This window comes from Apus apus, chromosome 15 (assembly GCF_020740795.1).
Source record: "Apus apus isolate bApuApu2 chromosome 15, bApuApu2.pri.cur, whole genome shotgun sequence".
Lineage (NCBI taxonomy): Eukaryota > Metazoa > Chordata > Aves > Apodiformes > Apodidae > Apus > Apus apus.
In genome coordinates this window covers 15,248,852-15,267,031 of record NC_067296.1, presented here as the reverse complement: position 1 = coordinate 15,267,031, position 18,180 = coordinate 15,248,852, and the positions used below count along the sequence as shown (strand labels likewise).

Sequence of the window (18,180 nt, the reverse complement as noted above, 5' to 3'; positions counted from 1 at the left end):
CTGCTCCCTGAGCAGGGCCTGGGGGACCCTCCGGCAGCGCCACCACCTGCGCCCCAGCCCTGCTGCCCAGAGACCCGGATCCTCTGCCATCGTCCTCGGGATGCCCACCTGGGCCCACTGTTATTAAGATAATTATTCAGCTTAATGTGGTGCTGCAGGCCAGCTCATTTTTGCTGTACTGGTGAGCAGCACAGAAGAGCCTTGGAGGTAGGAGGACGGCACGTGAGTCTTGGTAGCTGTGGAGAACGTAATTATTATAATTGGGGGAGCATTAAAGTGTTGACCTAATAACAGATTTTCTTAACAAAGCAATTGTAGGTTGTGGACAGTGAGTGTTTCCTTCTGAGTTTTTGACGCTAGGTTGAAGTCCAGGGGCAGCAGCATCACTGTTGGCTTTGGGCTCAGTGTGGGTTTTGGGAGTGGGTCGAGGAAGTGTTGCAGACCCCGGGCAGCACCGATGGGGCTTGGAGCTGCTGGCAGTGATGGCACCTCCGGGGTGACAGAGCCTGGTGGCTTTGGCTTGTCTGGGAGCCCTTGGCACATTGAGCCACATATTCCCCTGCCTGCCCAGGGGTCACCATGTGCCAGGAGTGGTATGTGGGGCAGCCTTGGTGGCTCAGAGGTGGTGAAAGATGGTGAGTACAGGGAGGTGGTAAAACCTTTCTGAGGCAAGGCTGGCTGGGGTGCAGCTGGGAAGATGCAGCCATCGCTGCCCATGATCTGCCTGCTCCCAGGGACAGGCAGAGCTGCTGCCCTGGCTCTGGGTGCTGGGCTGGGCTGCGCATGGAGGCAGAGGAACATGTGGAGAGGGACCAGTCTCCATCCCAGCTTTCATCGAGCTGTGTTTTCTTGTCTGTGATTGTAAACAGATTTGACTAAAGAGGTAAATTAGAATTTAATTAGAGGGAACATGATTGATGAGGCACTTTGGTGTTGGGGAGGCAGGAAACTTGCACTCCAGAAGGGCGAGGGGGGTTGTTCTGCAGCAGGGGTGTCGCCCTTCACCCCCACAGTGCCCCACCCTCCCCCTTCCCCCTGCAGCAGGACTCTGGGACATTGTGCCAGGAGTTCTGCAACCCCCAGGAAGACCAAGGCTGCAGCAGCAGGAGGGAGTGAGAGCCCATTGCTGGACATCTGGGCTCTGCAAGGGCCCTGATCCACATTGAGTACCAGCTGCACACGGCTGCTGAGTAGGATTTGGAAAGCAGGAGAGCAGCAAGGTACAGGGGTGGTGCCAGTCCCCATTTCCAGGGCCAGCAGCTCCCTCCATGCCTTGGGCAGGCACTGGCCCCAGTGGGGTTTGCTTGGGCCTGGTCTTCTGGGCTCTGCTGCGGTGAGTACTGGGGCAGCTGGTGCAGGAGGGAGCAGGCTGAGGGTTGTCTCACCAGCCTGGCGGTGGGTGACAGGGTGGCAGCCCCATGGAGGTGACTGATGGCACCAGGGAAGTGTCAGGTCCCAGGCACAGACATGCTGGTTTCCTGCCAGCAGGAGCTGGTGCCACTTCTGGTGGCTGCAGGAGACCAGCATTGGCCTCACCGTGTGTCCACATCCATCTTCAGCTCCACTCCCAGCTGAGCCTCTAAACAGGGAGAAATGAGTGCAAATCATGGCTGAGGAACATCTCCTGACATCCCAGCAGAGAGGCACAGGCTGCACTAAATACAAAGAGACACCATCAGAACTGGGAAACAAACCTTCTGCAGCACAAATAAGTCACACACACATACACACATATATATAAAAATCTATAGTTTAATTTTTTCTTTTAAGACCTGGGTTTCAGGGAAGGCTTTTCTCAGATGGCAGTAAATAATCTGGAGGGGGAAGGGCTGGTTGATTTTGTTGTTGTTGTGGGTTTTCTTTTTTAACATTTTATTTTTTAGCTACTTAAAACAATGGCTTGGAAAGAGGGAACTGTTTCTGAAATGATTGACACCTATGCTAGTTCTTCTCTCCATTGGGAACCTGATGGTGGGTTCTGCAGAGGGGGAAGGAGTTAATGGACTGGAAATGGGCAGGGATTTTTGTCTGAAGAAATAATTATTTCTGAGTGATTTTCTTCTGTATTTTATGCCTTGTATAACCTTGCCCTGTGTGGGGGCTGCTCTGGGCTCCCAAAATTCCTGTGCTGGGTGGGGGCTCCCACCACCTTCTGCCAGGCTGAAACCCCCGGGGTCAGGGACAGGGGGCTGCAGTTGTCCTTGAGCCGTGCAGGGACACGGTCAGGGACATGGAGCCCCCACATTTCCCTGTCCTGGGGGTGCTCCCCCTCCCACGTGCCTCCCCTGCCTCCCTGTTGATTTGACTTTTTCAGTTATTTGTTGTTGTCACAGCATGGCTGGTGATGTCCTCTCACCTCAGCCCCCCCCCCCACCGCCCCCCCGGCTGTTTCCCTGCTCCAGGGGCTCCAGCAGGTGCCGCCGCGGCTCTGGCGCCCGGGATGGTTTTGTGCTGGATGTTGGCGACGTTGTTTTCCTGCAGCGCACACAGACCTTTGCAAATAATCTAATAATGCAGGAATGTCAAACTTCAGCTGTGGAAGGAAATCCTTTTATACAGGGATTGTCAAGTCTCTAAACGAGTATCAGCAACGAGCTCGGTATCAGTGCGGAGGGTGTTTATTCTGCCCGTCAGAGAGATGAACAACCCAATCCGCTCTCCCAGGCAGCCGTGGACTGGAGTGTTGGCTCATGGCCCTGAGGGTTGCTCCATGCCCAGCCCCACAGCCCCTGGGGATGTGGAACTGGCTGCCTCTGGGGGACACTCAGGGGTGGGAGCAGCTGCAGGCAGGGCAGGCAGCAGGGACCAGAGAGCAAACCCCAAGCCCTGCTGTGCCGCAGAGCAGGGGTTGCCAAACCTTGGGGTGTCCCTGCACAAACCCTCAAAAAGGTGAATTTCAAGCCTGAGGCACCCCCAGTGTGCCAGGAGCTGCTTGTTGGGTTTGGGGTTTTTGTTGGTTTGTTTGTTTGTCCTTCCCTGGATGCCTTAAGCTGAAGATGTGGTTGGTGGGTCTCTGGGTCCCTCTGCTACCAAGGGACAACACAGGTTTGGATGTGTCAGTGTCGGTGAGTGGTGCTCAGTTGCTGAAAGAAAAGTCTGACCCATCTTGGTTTGGTTCTGGGTGTTCTTGGCAATGCCAGGCCAGGGCTGTTTCACCAGGGGAGGGTCCCTGTACCCTGGCAAGTGGATCTTCCTGGGTGGATCCTCTTGACTGTTCCATGGGGTCTGGTCCTCTTGGGGCTCCTATCAGGTCAGTCCCTGGGAAATGCCACTGATGGGGCTGAGCCAACCCCATACCCACATTCCCAACCTCTGACCCAGCTCCTCAGAGCTTCACTGTGGCCTCCAGCTCTGTGGGCTCACCTTTTCCAGCCCAACAGGAGGGCATCCCAGGGAAAATACACACATGAACCTCATTGGCACACGAGTGGGATCATGCAGACATGGTGCCACCAGGGTCTTTGCAGTGTCACTGTGTGGAAGCAGCCCCTGGATTCCTGCATCCTGCAGGTGCACACACTGGAGCAGAAACCACGGCATGTGCGCAATTAAATGGTTGGTAGAAAACCTGGGGCTGACAGAGATAAGGAGTGTTTCATCCTCGAGAGCAAGTCCCTGGGCATGTTCAGTGGAACAGGAGCCCTGGAAGGGAGGCACCAGTTATTCCAGAGCAGCAGCAGGTGAGCAGATAAGGGACTTGGTCACGCTGTGAGCGCCTGGCCCGGGAGCTGCTGGCCCTGCTCTTGCTTCTGTGAGCAAGAAACCTTCCCTCCTATCCCTGTCAGGCACATGGGGGTTCACCAGTGCTGCGTGGCTGAGAGCAGCTGCTCTGGGCCTCTTCACTGAGGAATTAACATTGAGGAGGAAAATGAGACCTTCGGAGCGCACCCAGACTTGTGGCCCTTCCCCTCTGCTGGGCCCTGGCACAGACCTGGTGTCTGTGTCATCCTGCTGCGGTGGCAGAAAATCAACTGGAAGTGGGACTTAATTCAGGCTCTGCATCTGGAGGCGTTCCCAGCTCCAAGAGGAATTGATGCTCTCTTTGCTTCCTCATGGCATGATTTAAGTATCTCAGATGCTGCACTGGAGGATCCTGGCAGGGTTCAGCCCTTGAGGTGCAGCCTCAGCACCTGCCATCCCAGCCAGCAGGTGGGTGACAGGGACCCCTGCCCATGTCCCTGCCAGGTGATGTCTCCAGCTCCAGGAGCCCCATGGGTGGGTGCTTGATAAAGGAGGGTGTTGGGTCTGAGAGGGCACCATTTGTAGGTGCTGTTCCAGTGTGGGTTCAGTCTGGTCCCCTCACCTGAGGGGGCAGAGGAGGGACCCTGGGGCATGCAGCAGCCATGAGGCTGGACTGCCCAAACTGAGACGTGCTCGTGGCCTTTGCTGCCTTTTCCTGTCACACTGACCCTGCGTGTGAGCCCCATATTTGGGTGTGCAAGTGTTCTGCCTGCACACGTGGTTCCCCTGTGGGCACAGCAACCAGTGACTGCTGAGCTCTTCCAGCATCTCCTCCCGCTCCCTCCCAGCCCCAGGGAGCTGCCATTGGCTTATGGCAACTTTCCCTTGGGAAACCCAGAGTCCTTCACTGCTGCTCTTGCTGTCCCAAAGCAGGAGCCCCTGAGCCCCACAAGCCCCCCTGGCCAGGCCCCTGTCTCAGCCAGCCCCACTCCCCTCCTTCCCCACCTGTGAGATGCAGAAGGAATCATGAACTTGGGCAGAGGCCAGTGCTCCCTGCCCTGCCCTGGGCTTTTGTTCTGAGCTGTGGAAAACACTGCAGAAGGCAGAACTTTTTCAAACTACTGATCTGTAGCACAGGTACGAGGCTGCGCACCTGCAACTGTCCCGCTCCGGGCTCTTCCTGGCTGAGGCCAGACCCTGCCCTCAGGGCAGCAATGGGAAAACACTCCTGCTTCCTCTGCCAGAGGAACCCTGTTGAGGGGAGGGAGAGGGAATATGGTTTATATTTTCATGTCCAATTTAAATAATCTGTTTGTAGCAAGCATCTGTCATCTCCTGGCAGAAGACATCTGAAATAATCTGATTTTTACTGTTTAGCTGGAGAGCAAACACCCTTCAGCTTGCCATGTAGCACACAGATAATGTGTGAGCAGAGGCTGCATCTGTGCTTTCCCTGCAGCCAGGAAGTGGGTGTCGGGGGGGGGGTAAGAGACCTTTGGGCTCCTTTGTACAGTTTTAGACTTTTTAAATAGGTGTATAAAGGGTGTGGATTGTGGTGCTGTTGGTGGGTCTGGCCTTGTCCAGCTGGAGCAGTTCAGGTACTTCACATGCCCCAGCTCCTGTTTTTTTCAGTTTGAGACAAATCTTGCACAGTCTGGGGTGGCAAACCCTGATACAGGGGGGCATGATTCTGCCCTTGCTTCCCTTAATGGTTCAAAAAAAAGCGTGAAACCGTTTCCCTCATCTGTACGGGGCTGGGGGGGCAGCTCCTGTCCCCCCTGGGTGGCAGGTGCAGGAGCCCCAGCGCTGCCACCGGCCGGGGAGAGAAATGGGGGGAGGCGGGCACTGCTCTGGCACCGCACCCCCGGCCCCGCACACCCCGCGCGCTCCTCCCGCCCCCAGCCCCGCGGGTCGGTACCGGGCGGGGCCGCGCGGGCGGCGGGCGCTGTCCCTGGTGCTGCAGCCGCCTCAGCCGGGACCTCGGGCGCGGCGGTGCCGGCGGGTGCGGGGTGCGCGGTGCGGGGGTGTCCGGTGGGCGCGGCGGGCCCGGCCCCGCCCCGCGCAGTTTAAGAATGAACCGTGGGAAAAACTTTGGGGGTGTGCGCGGGGCCGGGATCCCTCCGCCGGGCGGGGGAGGCTCCGGGCGAGCCGCGGCACCGCCTCGGCGCGCGGCGCCCTCCGCGCGAGGGAAGAGTTCCGCAGCGCGGCGGCGCCGGGACCGCGGCGCAGCCCCGGGGACAGGGCTCGGCCCGGCGGCGCCGCCGCCCCCGGGACGGACGCGCCCGCGGCAAGATGGGCGCCCTGGGCCTGGCCCTGGGGATTTTCCACTACCTGGGGCTCTACCTGCAGCTCGGCGCCGCCTCCCGGCACCCCCCGTGGGACGCCCCGGCGGCGGGCAGCGGTGAGCGCGGGCGGCGGGGCGGGGGGCGGCGGCGGAGCTGCGGGGCTCGGGCGGCGGGTGCGCCGGGTGGGGGGCGGCTGCTCTGGGAGCGCTCCCGGGGCTCGGTCCCGGCGGTGCCGGGCGCCGCGCGGGGCTGGGGCGAGTCCGGGTGGCCCCGGGACGGGTCGAGGGGGGGTCCCGTTGTCCGCAGCAGCACTCGGTTCTGCCGCCATGGGCAGCAACGCGTCGCGGTCCGTCGCCCCGGAGGCTCCGGGGAGCCGGGAGCGGGGTCGGCCCGGCCGAACCGGGTTTGGGCTCCGCTGCTCCCGTCCCCGGGGCCCGGGGCGCGGCCTCCGCCTCCGCTGCCGGGCTGCCGAGCCTGGGGGGCTTTGCAAGGTGCGTCCCCGTGCATCCCCGTGCAAGCGTGCATCTCTGTGCTCGTTTTCCGTGCAAGCGTGCATCTCCATTCCCATCCCCGTGCATTGCTGTGCAAGTGTGCACCCCCGTGCACACCACCGTGTAACCGTGCACACTCCCGTGCATCGCCGTGCGCTGCCACACGCCACTGGCAGCGGGAGCGTTTCTCCCGTTCCCCGTTCCCGCTGCCGTGGCCCCTCTGCCGGCCCTGGTGCCCGGTGGCTCGGTGGTGCCGCCAAACCCGGCCGGGGTCCAGCCGGGGGCTGGAAAAGGGAAACCTTTTTCTGCAGCCCCTGCGAAAAGGTCTGTCCTAGAGCGGGGGGCAGGTGACAGGGGACAGAGCCCCCTCGGAAGAGAGGGCTGAGACCCTCCTTGCTGTCTGTGGAATGACACCGGTGGGTTTAAGTCTGAGTCCCAGGAGTGACCGCGGGGTGTGTGCCCGGTGCCCGGTGCCTGGGTCGCAGCCGTTCCCCTGGCACAGCTCCGGAGCTCCCGACACACGGAGCGGAGCCGCTCTCTGCCCGGAGGAGCCTCCGGGCTGGGCAAGCCTCGGGGCGGTGCGGTGTCCTGCGGCCGTGCGGGGCGTGGGCCGGCACAGGGAAGGGATGCTTTGCCTTTGCCTTGGGGGTGACGGCAGGAGGGTTTCCAGAGGTTTTCCAGCCTGGCGTGCTGGAAGGAGCTGTGGGCAAAAAGCCTCCATTAGCCGCCGCCGCTCCCCTCAGAAATTCAGCAATAGGCAAATAAATGGTGAAATGGTCGCTGTGAGGGAGCAGGGAGCCAAGGAGAAGAAATATCCTGAGAGGGCGAGTGCACTTTGGAGCCACATTACAGCTTGCTACTACGAGCAGTTCTGCAGCAACTCACTTAATCACAACAGAAACCTTTATTAACGACACTGAAAAGCAGTGAATAAGTGGGTCATGTATAATAAGCCATTTGTGTTCAGTAGGTGAATACCAATTTGATAAAAGCTGCGTGTGCTGAAAACCTCTGTAAATCGCTGTTTAGCAGATCGGAGATTGATCATTTCATTACTGGCTGGAGCAGCTTCCCCTCGCACCGCCAGCGCCCGGCGGGTCGGGGCGCGGAGCTGAGTGGGGCCGGGGCCCACGGGACGGATTCGGCCGTGGCCAGAGGGGACCGGCAGGTCCCGCCAGGCGCTTCCCGCAGCAGGCAGAGCCCGGAGCTCACAGCCATCCCTGCCTGGTGCGGGCGGCCTGGAGGAGCCTCGGCTGCACGGTGAGGGTCTGCACAGCCCGGGAGCTTGTTTGCTGTTATCTTTAACTTGCCCACAGGGGCTGCAGTGAGGGAGCTGAACAGGAGCGGGGTGTGCTCCTGTCATGCGTGGGTGGGTGGCTGTGAGCACCCCTCGGGGTGTGGGTGGCCCTCACTCTGCCAGAGTGAGCGATGTGCCTCCATCGTATGGCAGGCAGGGCTGCTGGGGAGGGAAAAGTCTCCGGCAAAGAAAGTCCTTCTCCTGCCCTCACAGCAAAGGCTCTGCCTGGAGCAAGCGTGGAGCCGGGATCGGATCTGTCTGCCCCCGGGAGAGCGCCAGAGCTGCAGGATCCTTCCCCGCCATCCCTCCCCTCCCCACAGCGCTGCCTCTCCCCTGCTCTCTCCTCTCCTCAGGCTGGCGCCTTTAATTATTCATGCCCCCCGTTGCAGACAGGCTGTGCACGCTGGGCTGGTGCCATCGGCCCTCACACCGGCGCTGGCTGGGAAGCTCCAGCACCTTCCCAGCCTGCCGGCTGCTGGAGCAGGTCAGGGAAAGCTGCTGGGTGAGCAACTTGCCTTCCCGGGGAGAAGCTGGGCTCCCTCCTTGCCTGGTTCACAAGCATTGGTGTCTCACCGTCAATAAAGCCGCTGCTGGAGGCTGGAGGCAGCGGTGCCCCAGCTCCCCGGGGTGCTGCCCTGCTCCCTTCTCGCACACCCCAATGATTATTCTATCAATTACTTTCATAAACACTTTGCATTCTGCCGGATTTTTTCATGGTTCCTGATGGGAATTCTCCACCCGATGTGTTTTTCCTGCTGCTGTTCGTGCAGTCATTCAAGGCAATTACTTCTGACACTTCTCCTCATCAAATGTCTGTGCTTTCTTTTCCCTTGAAGAAGCTGACAGACGAGGGGCCAGACACTGGGAATTATTACGTTAGGACAGTGACAGCTAATTTTAATCACAATGTTCCCTGTGAGGGAGGTGGCCGATCGAACAATCGGCCAGCGGGGCTGCACATGGTCTGGGAGTGGGGCCGGGGTGGGCAACGGGGACCTTGAGGGAGCTGGGATGCTAGTGGCTCCACTGCCCCTTCAGCGGGTGCTCTCTCCATCACAGATACTTTGGGATTTTGGTTTATGTTGTGAGAAAGATTCTTCCACCTCAGGTTGCACAGCCCTTCCTGGCCCCCTCTGCCCGTGGCTCAGCCTGTGTCCAGCTCCTCTGTGGCTGTTCCCCCCGCTGTGGGTTCATCTCCTGCCCGGCTGCCCCTGGGCAGGGAGCTGAGCACTGGGGCACTGCTGTGCTGGATGCATTGGTACCTCACACCACGTGCTCCACATGGAGCTGCTCTGGGATGAGCCCAGCAGTGGTGGGACAGGCAGAGCTGGGCAGGAGGGTGCTGTGCCCGTGAGCACCTGGTGCCTGTGGGACAGGCGCTGACACTGTGCCTGGCGTGGGCAGCTCTCTGCAGTGACTGCTGCTGCCAATCACTGGTGTTGTGGGTGCTTGTTGTGAGACCAGGGGCACCGATGTCCAGCAGAGCAGAGCTCCTGTCTGTCTCATCGTGGTTCCTGCCTGCTGCCAGGTGCCCTGCCTGCTGAGAACAATCCCCTGACAGACACTGGCACTGAGGCGCGTGGCAGCTGCAGGACGGCGCTGCCGAGGGTCCCACTGGGACCTCTTGTAATGGGCCATTTTAGGGTTTTTCTGCTTATGCTATCAAAGAACTGCTGCTTCTCATTGCCCTCAGAGGGAATTTTCTGAGATCCACGACTTCCCGGAGTCAGCTGGGAGCAGCAAGTCCCATTGCTGGTGAAAGCTCCTTGTAGCCAGGGCTGGATGCTCAGCACCAACATCTCTTCTGCTGTGACAGCAAACCCCGGCAAGGGGGGCTGCTGGGGGCACCCAGCTGGGATGGGTCAGGGCTGGGAATACTCGCAGGTTTAAGGTTAATTTCAGCTCCCTGGCAAGGTGAGCGCTGGTCTGAGTAGAAGCACTGCATGAGCTGGATTTATTTTGTTTTTAATTCATGCTGCAAATTTGAGCTAATTCTGCTGCTAATGTGACAGTAAGTAGGGGCAGAGAAATGGCACTGGCGTCCCCGGCGTGCTGGTGACAGCCCTTCTGTCCCCAGCCAGCATTCGTGGCACATCAGCCTGGGGCTTCCCTTGGAAAGGGTAATTGCAGGATTTCTGATGGAAAGCAGCAATCCCCTGGCACCGGGGCCAGCACCATGGCACCTGCCAGTAAAGCTGGGACCTGCCCGAGCAGCTCTGTGTCTGAAGCCATCCTGGGTTGCAGCTCTGGCCCTCATCCAGCCCTGCTGGTCCTTTGCCACCAGAGCCTTTGCCCCGGCCCAGCCGCTGGAGCTGGAGCTGTCTGTGGTGACACCGGCTGCTGTTTCTGCCTGGGTTTGTGGCTGTGCTGTTGCTCGTGTCCCGGGCCAGCATCCCTGCCCGCAGGCGTGTCAGGAGGAGATGTGTACACAGATGTCACCGGGCAGATGGGAAGAGGAGGGACCTGCGCAAGCTCAGGCCAGCAGCCCTCGTGTCCCACATGATGGAGTGGCTTCTGCTCCAGGTCCATCCTGCAGGATGCCTCTGGCACCTTCTGGTCTCCTGGGGTGACTCTGGCAGGGTCAGCCTGTGCTGAGGGCTTGGAGGGGCCCTGTGGCACCAAGAGGGTGTGTCCATCTCTCCCTGGATTACTGCCCAGTGCATGTGCTGGGATGTGCTTTTGCTACTGGCTGGACATGGGTGCCTCTGCAGGCTGAGGCTGTCACCCTCCATCAGCTAGGGTGGTTTGCAGGTATCTGGGGGGAAGGAGCCCTTGGCTGCGGTTGCTGTCGGACACATTTGCTTTCCCTACAGCAGCACCAACCCAGTGGGTTGGGGAGCCAGCCCCGTGCCGAGGACACTGTGGTGGATTAGGAGTGGGAGCCGGAGCCGCATCCTGCTCCCACTGCCTGGGGCCGGGGTCCACCAGAGCTGCCAGGGCCAAGCTCTCAGCCGGGGGTGCCGGGGCCCCAGGGCTGCAGTGGCCACATCCCAGTGCCCATCCCAATGTGTCTCATGGCACACTCCCCTGCTGGGGTGCGGGGAGGGGGCTGCTGGGGGGCAGGTGACAGGAGCGCGGGGCTGAACCGCCAATTAGTCCTCCAAGTGTCTTGACTCACCGAACTGTAACAAACCGTGAGCGATGAACAGAGAGCTTTGTGAAGGGAAGAATAAGCCACACTTGAGCGCAGCCCCCGGCACTACAGCGGCAGCCGGAGGGAGGGACAGGGGCGGCAGAGGCTGCTCTGGCTCCTGCACCCGCCGGCCCGGGCCTCCTGACCCCGGGACCGGGGGCTCCCACATCCCCCGCCGCTGGCCCTGCCCGGCGCAGGACGGAGCAGCCCCCGGCACTTGCCACCGCCCCAGCCCGGCTGCGGCTCCGCCGGGGGCTCCTGCTCGGTGCGGCAGAGGAAGCGGGCAGGGGCACGGGGCGGGGGGCGCCCGGGGGGGTAATTGCCAGGCGCCTGGAGCGATGCAGGAGCTGCCTTAGGGGGGTGGGTCCCCCCTTCCCCTCCTGCCTGTGCCGAGCGCGGCAGCCCGTACATCTCGGGTTTATGAGAGCACCAAGCTGTCCCAGCAGGCGTTTTCAATTCCATTTATCTGTGTTTCCCCATTGACTTCATTTTATTTCCCCTGATTTTTGTTTCCTGGAAGATTTATTGATCCTGTTTTTCTCAGTTTATGACAGGGAGCAGGCCATAAAGCACGCAGAGCTGCCAGCCCCTCACTAACCCCCTCCCCTGCACAACAATGTCAGCGTGCGGAGAGGGGCGGTGCTGGGCGCTGGGGGGGTTGGGAGCAGGCAGGAGGGGTCTGGGGCGCCGGTGGGTTCTGGCGGGTCCTTGGCGGCAGTGCCATGGCAGTGTGGTCTGGGCAGCTTAGCCCGCCGTGCACGGTCTTTGCCCAAGCGTGGGGCTGCTCGTGGCTGGGCTTGCCCGGAGGGGACCTGATCTCTGTGCCCAGGTCCCTGCAGAGGGGCGGGAGCTGGGGGCTGCAGCGAGGTCTGTGTGGCCCCCCACTCCGGCATTGCCTCTGCCCAGGCAGTCGGGGTCCACGGTGTCCATGGGGGGGGAGCATACCAGGGATAGGGACCGGCCCCTCTGTCCCCCCACCAAAGGTGTCACCTTTGGTGGCCCCATGGAGGCTCCGGGCTGGGGTCTGAGGGGGCTCTGCGGACCCACACTTGGGCGGGCAGCACAGCCCAGCGCCCCGAGGACACGAGCTGCAGGAGCGTCCCTTGGCCCTGGGGTCCTGCAGCCCCTTCCCCCCAGAGGGACAGTGGGGGGGATGGAGGGGGAGGGTCGGGAGGCCAGCGGGACCTGCCCTCCTGCGGCTGCGCTCGGAGGCGCCCGAGCTGGAGGGTTAATTCGTACACAGGCATCGCAATTAAAATCAGAGAGAAATAAGGTGCTTGATTCAATCAATTCGTTTCTCTGCTCATCCGCCAAACTCCTGCCTGTGGGAGCGGATTTTAATTGTGTTTGGAGTAATTTGGACACAGCTGGAGACCCCAGGCATTGCCGCTTCCTCTGCTCCTCATGCCTGGGGGTCCTCGGGTCTGGGGTCTCTTGAGACCCTCTGATTTAGGACATTGCTTCTGCCATCAGGCATCCTGTGGAGCACGGGGATGAGGAGGGGGTATTGGTTGTTTGTATGTCACAGCCCCAGCATCGTGAGCCCTTCACCAGAGGCTGAGGAGCAGCCAGCCTGGGCAGCGCTGGACCACCCTGCTCTCCCACAACCCTCCTGTTCCCCTGGGATTCCCTCTGCTCCCCAGCAGAGAGCTGCTGGCACCAGGGTCCCGGGTGACTGGGGGTTCAGGAGCCCTGCTGGGAACCTGCCAGGGGACTGAGTTTGTTAAACCCCTTTTGCTGGGTATTTCCCTCAGCTCCTCTGCTAAGATGGATTAAAGGAAAGTGATAAGTATATGGGATTTCTATGCATCCAGAGGGACAGGGAGATAGTAAAGGTATTAACTTTTCCGTCTGGGCTTATAATAATTTGTTTTCAGAAGGGATCAGGGCTCGGCGAGGAGCCCGGGGAGCTGCGCTGCTCCCACGGGGTGTGTGTCACCGGAGGGACCCACACGGTGGCTCTGAGCGGGCAGCACGAGGTGGCTGGTGCAGACAGGAGGGCACAGGGCACCCAGCACAGACGCAGCAGGACCCTCCTGCCTGCAGCCCCCTGCCTGCAGCCCCGGCCGTGCTGGTGTGAGGGGCTCAGCCCTCGTCCCCATGCCGTGCTGGGAAGGAGCCACCGCAGATTGTGACAATAACATTTGCTGGTGACCTGCGCGCCGGGGCCGTCTTTACGGAGGAACAATAATCTCTCCAGAGGAGATGAAAAGAATTCTAATTACATCTCCCAACAATATTTGTTTTGAGCAAGGAAAGCAAACCATATGGCATGTGGGAGACTGTTTGGGGACTGCATTAAGCAAGGACTTTTCATTCATGTGCTGATCTAAGCAGAGATGCTATCAGGCTTTATTTAATGATCACATCTTGGAGGTGCAGGGGTCCTGTGACTGCTTGAGGGCTGGGGATCTGGGGTTGTGGCATGGGAGTGGGGGGGCTCCTGCTCGCTGCTCTTTGCAAAGTGCTGGGACCCAGAGGGGCTGGGGAAGAGACACTGGGACTGGCAAGGAGCAGTTGGGGACAGAAGTGTTCACCTGCATGGCAAGGACCTGTGCCCTCCACCCAGGATGCCAGGTCTGTTTGGCTGGGAAGGGGTCCAGGCTCTCCTGGTGACCCTGCTTGCATGGCTGGCAGCATTATCCCTCACCACAGTGGTGGCATAATCCTTTGTTGGGGGGGGGTGGCATCGTCCCTTGCTGGCTGGTGGCTCGTCCCCACAGGCGCCCACAGCCCTGGCTCTGTCTCCTGCAGCCCTGTTCACTGAGACCCCCCACGACATGACGGCGCGGGCGGGCGAGGACGTGGAGATGGCGTGTTCCTTCCGAGGCAGCGGCTCCCCCTCCTACTCCCTCGAGATACAGTGGTGGTACGTCCGCAACCACAAGGACTGGACAGACAAACAGACATGGGCTTCTGACCAGGTAATGCCCCTTGTCCTCCTCCTCCGGCAGCAACTGGAGGCAGAGCCCATCCCTGCTCTCTCCTGGGGATTTGCTGGCAGCAGTTGGGGTTTGGGGGGTCCTTGTCCTGCTGTGGGTTCCCAGTGCTGACTGTTCCTGCAGCCAGTGGGGCACAACTCCATGCTCGGGGGCAGAAGGGAATCTGGGGGTCCTGGGATGCCAGGCCACCCCCTGGGTGTGTGGCTGTGCCAGAGCTGCCCCGGGCGCGTGGCCGGTGAGGCTGGGCTGTCCTGGCCACCCTCCCGAATCAGCCACGTGGCCCATCCCTTGGGCTGCTCCCAGGCACAGGATTTGTGCTTGTGGCTTCTCCCACCCCTCGCAGCAGCCCCCGCCCCACTGCTCCCCTTGTTTCCTCCATTTCCCTGTGCATCAGGCTCAGCAAACAGCTGTCTCTGCGTTTCTCTTTCTGTTCACACAGCGATAAGGGCCAAATAATGGGAAGGCGGCTTTGGGTATTTTAATGAGCCCTTATTATTGTGTCTTTGGCAGAGCTGCTGCTGGTATTACCATAAATTGAGAAGAGCACCCGGGCGGGCTGCTGCTCACTGGGGAGCATGGCGGGGGGGGCGGGGCTGAGGGGGTCAAAGGGGCCGTGGGGTGAGGGACAGCAGGGATGCCTGGTGTGGGGAGTGGGCATGGGAGGGGGCTATATGGCACAGTGGGGATGCTGGACACCAAGACCCTAGTACTGCTGGTGGCAGCTGGGGGGGACCCAGGGTGCTGCCTTGCTCTCTGGACAAGTAAGGAATATTGATGGTAAACGCAGTTCTGGCTGCCCTGGGTGCTCAGTTCTGCTGGGGCTGGACAGCCTCTTCCTCCTACTTCTGGCTCAGGGCAGCCATCCCTTGCCCTCCCCAGGGTGGGCAGGGATCTGGTGGGCTCCTGCCTCCCCCCAGCTGAGTCGACAGTTCCTCTCCCCTCTCTGGTCTCCCTCCTCTTCCCAACAGCTGAACCCGTCGCTGCAGGAGGAGCCAGGGAAGGACGCAACAAAAATAAGTGTGAGTTTGGCTGAGGGTTTGTGTGGGAGCCCCGGGATGTGGGGGGCTCTGGTCCCCTTGGTGCTGCTGTGCCATGGGCTGGTGACAGAGGGGTGAGGGGGCTGGATCTGCCCCAGCCTCAGTGCTGGGAGCAGCCAGGGTGAGGGGCACCTCCCCCATGCTCCCCCAGACCCTGAGCCCCGTCCGGCTCCTGTTGGCATCTGCAGGAAACTTTTACACTGAGAAAGTAATCTAATTTTCTCATGGGATTAGCATCCCAAAGCCATTTAGGCTCACGTGAATGGAATGAGGAGACACTAATCAGTTAAATAAACTAAACCCAGGTTCCAGCCCTCTTTGCCACATTCCAGTGATGGGCCCTGTGATGCACCTACAACCTACATCTGGAGCCTCTGGGTCTGTCCCGTGTCCCTGCTGAGGTGCTGTGACTGTGGAGCCAGCCCAGGACCTGTGCTCATGCTCACCTCATCCATGGCATTTTTCAGCGTAATTAGGCAGTTAATTGCACGCTGGAATGCAATCGATGCCTGTGCATCTGTAACCAGGATTTATTTTGAAGCACTGGGGGTGCAGCACTTCTGCCATCTCCTCCCAGTCACACCACCAGGGAGAGGCTTGAGGTTTAAACCTTTTTTTTTGTTGTTGTTATTTTGAATGTCCTTGATCATTAAGTGTTTACAGAACGGAGGAGATAAATGAACACGGGCGAGACACCTGATACAATGTGTGTTATGGCCAGGAAGGCAATTGACTGAGAACAAACAGCAGCGTCAAACAACACGAGACGATGTAAATAATGTGCAGAATCCACCACATCAGGGACCCCCCCGGACACAGCACCCGTGGTGCTGGAGGCAGCGCCTCTGCCCGGCCCCACCGCACTGTGGGGATGCAGAGGGGAACCGCTGCCACCCTCTGCCCTGCAGTAGCAAACACAGCGGCCCTGGGGTTGTTCTCTTCCTTCACAAAACCCGCAGGTTTGCAGCCGAGCAGTGGCGCGGGGCTGTGCCACGGGCTGTCGGTCCTTTCTGCCCCGCTCCCTGGCCCGTCCGCCCCGCCCGCGCCGGCGGAGCCCCGAGCGTTACAACCGGCCATAAAATTCTCCCTCCCATAACGAGCTGTGGGCTGAGGCTCGGTGACCTCCTGGAGCAGCTTCACGGCCACTGGCGGCACCAGCAAATTGGGGTTTTCTTTTATTAGTTCTACATTTCCCAGCCATTAATTTCGGTAAGTGGCTTCTTGCTCTTCTGACACGAAGGGCTGGGGTTTTTTTTGAAGCTCCTTCCCTGTGGCAGCCTCAGTGCCCTGGCACGCTGGCACCGGGGCTGGCAGCTCCCCTCCCTCCCACCCCACAGCCCCCTGCCCCACCTCGGGGGCAGCTTGGAGCCTTGTCCTGTCCCCCTCACGTGTGCTGGCACTGGCTGCCCCCACAGCTGCAGCTCAGCCCTGTTCCCACACTGGCACCCATGTCTTGGTGCTGCCTCCTTTGCCTTTTGGGTGGGGGGGTTGTGGCTTTCAGGCTGTGACTCCCAGGCCCCTTTTTCTAAACACCGTAAAATCTTCAGCTAACGAATGCATCGGCAAGTAGAAAAATGGCCTTTGCCATCCAGTGTGATTATAGGGAGCAGAGCCAGGGGCCTCGGGGTGGGTTATAAATCTGATTTATTGACCCAGCCCAACAGCAGCCGTGGCTCTGGCTACTGAGTAAGTCTTAAATTTCATTGGGTGATAAATACTGAGAGCGAATCAATTTGGTAGAAAAGCTAATTAGCCGGCATGGTTCTGCATTGATCTCTGAGCTCCACGTGGTCGGGTGTGCACCGGGGACTCCATCACCCCGGGGCTGGGGTCCCACCTGCCAACTGCCCGGCCTCACCCACCTCCCACGTGTCCTGGGGCAGGGGGTGGTGGCACATGGCCTGGGGTGGCTCTGCCCCGGGGTGTCTGGGGGCTGTGAGGGTCCCAGAGGCCGCCTGACCCCCCGCCTGCCCCGCCGCAGGTGGTGAAGGTGGTCGGCAGCAACATCTCCCACAAGCTGCGGCTGTCGCGGGTGAAGCCGGCGGACGAGGGGACGTACGAGTGCCGGGTGATCGACTCCAGCGACGGGAAGGCGCGGCACCACAAGGTGAAGGCTTACCTGCGGGTGGAGGCGGCGGCCGCGGGGCACCCCCAGGACACCCAGCTGCGGGGCGCCCCGCTGCCAGACCCGGCCCAGCCGCACCACCACCACCACCACAAAGCCGGCAAGGAGCTGAGGAAGCGCTCGGCGGACACCTCCTGCGTGCTGTAGGCGGGTGGTGTCGGGGGGACGCCAGAGCCCCCCGACACCCCGGACTCGGCGAAGCCGGTGAGGGTCTCGGTCCCACTGCCAGGGACTGGTCCCCCTGCCCCGCCTCACCCGCCGATCCCACCGCCCTCCTCCCGCCACCTCGGTCTCCTCCCCAGCTCTGCCACGCGGCGGGGCCGGGGCTCAGCGCTGGAGCGGGACGGTAGTCGTGCCGGGGGCCATTGCTGGGACCGTGCCTGGGGATTGGGGCACCGTGGTTCCTCTCCCCCACCCCCTGCTTGCTGCTCCCTGCGGTGCCACAGGCCATATCGCAGCCCAGCTCTGGGTGCCTGGTGGAGCCCCCCCTGCTCGCAGGACCCCCCTGCCCTCCCCTGTGCTTTGCAGACCACACCGGCCCCTCCTGTAGGAGCCCTGGATCAGTTGCTGTCCCCCAGCCTCTCAGCGTGTAGCTCGGTTCCAGCATCCATCTCACAGCCCCTGGAAGTCACCTCCCCTGCCCCTGCCTGCCCCATTGCCCCCCAGCACGTCGAGGCCTGAGCCGAGCGGAGGCAGGACGGCCCGGCACCTCCCGGCACCACCGCGGGGCTGCGGCTGCTCCTCCGCCCCTCCCGGCCGGGCAGCCCCCGTGTGCCCGGGGAGCTGTGCCATCGGAGCTGGCCTGCTCTCCCCTGTGGCTTTTCATGTGGGAAGCGGGCTCAGCTGTCATTCCTGGCCGCCCTCACTCCATCTCCCTGTGCTGGCGCGGCGCTCGGCCCTCCACTCCCGGCCGAGCTCCCCTTCCTGTGCCACAGCTCTGGGGGGCCCGGCTCACAGGCTCCCCTGTCACGGTGCAAATGGCAGAGCTGGGCCTGGTGTCCCCAGCAGTGAACCCCACTGCTCGGGACAGGGACGTGGGGAGGGAGAGGGGGGTCCCGGGTCTCCGTGCCCGGGTGCCCGGTGCTGCTCCCCTGCCCCCACCCTCCCGCGCCGCCACGCCTGCCACCACCAGCCCCTCTGCAGCTAATAAAGTGATTTAAATGAAGCCTTTGTGGTCTCTGTCCCCAGC

The 18,180-nt window shown here is 61.1% G+C and overlaps 1 protein-coding gene across 1 annotated transcript; it reads left to right on the top strand.

Annotated features, from left to right (window-relative positions):
* Nucleotides 1–5,882: 5,882 nt before the first annotated feature.
* Nucleotides 5,883–18,156, top strand: VSTM2L (V-set and transmembrane domain containing 2 like). The gene is made up of 4 exons (XM_051633326.1): nt 5,883–6,082; nt 13,642–13,811; nt 14,798–14,848; nt 16,848–18,156. The coding sequence occupies exons 1-4, from the start codon at nt 5,974–5,976 to the stop codon at nt 17,136–17,138; spliced, it is 621 nt and encodes a 206-aa protein (XP_051489286.1). The 5' UTR covers nt 5,883–5,973; the 3' UTR covers nt 17,139–18,156.
* Nucleotides 18,157–18,180: the final 24 nt, after the last annotated feature.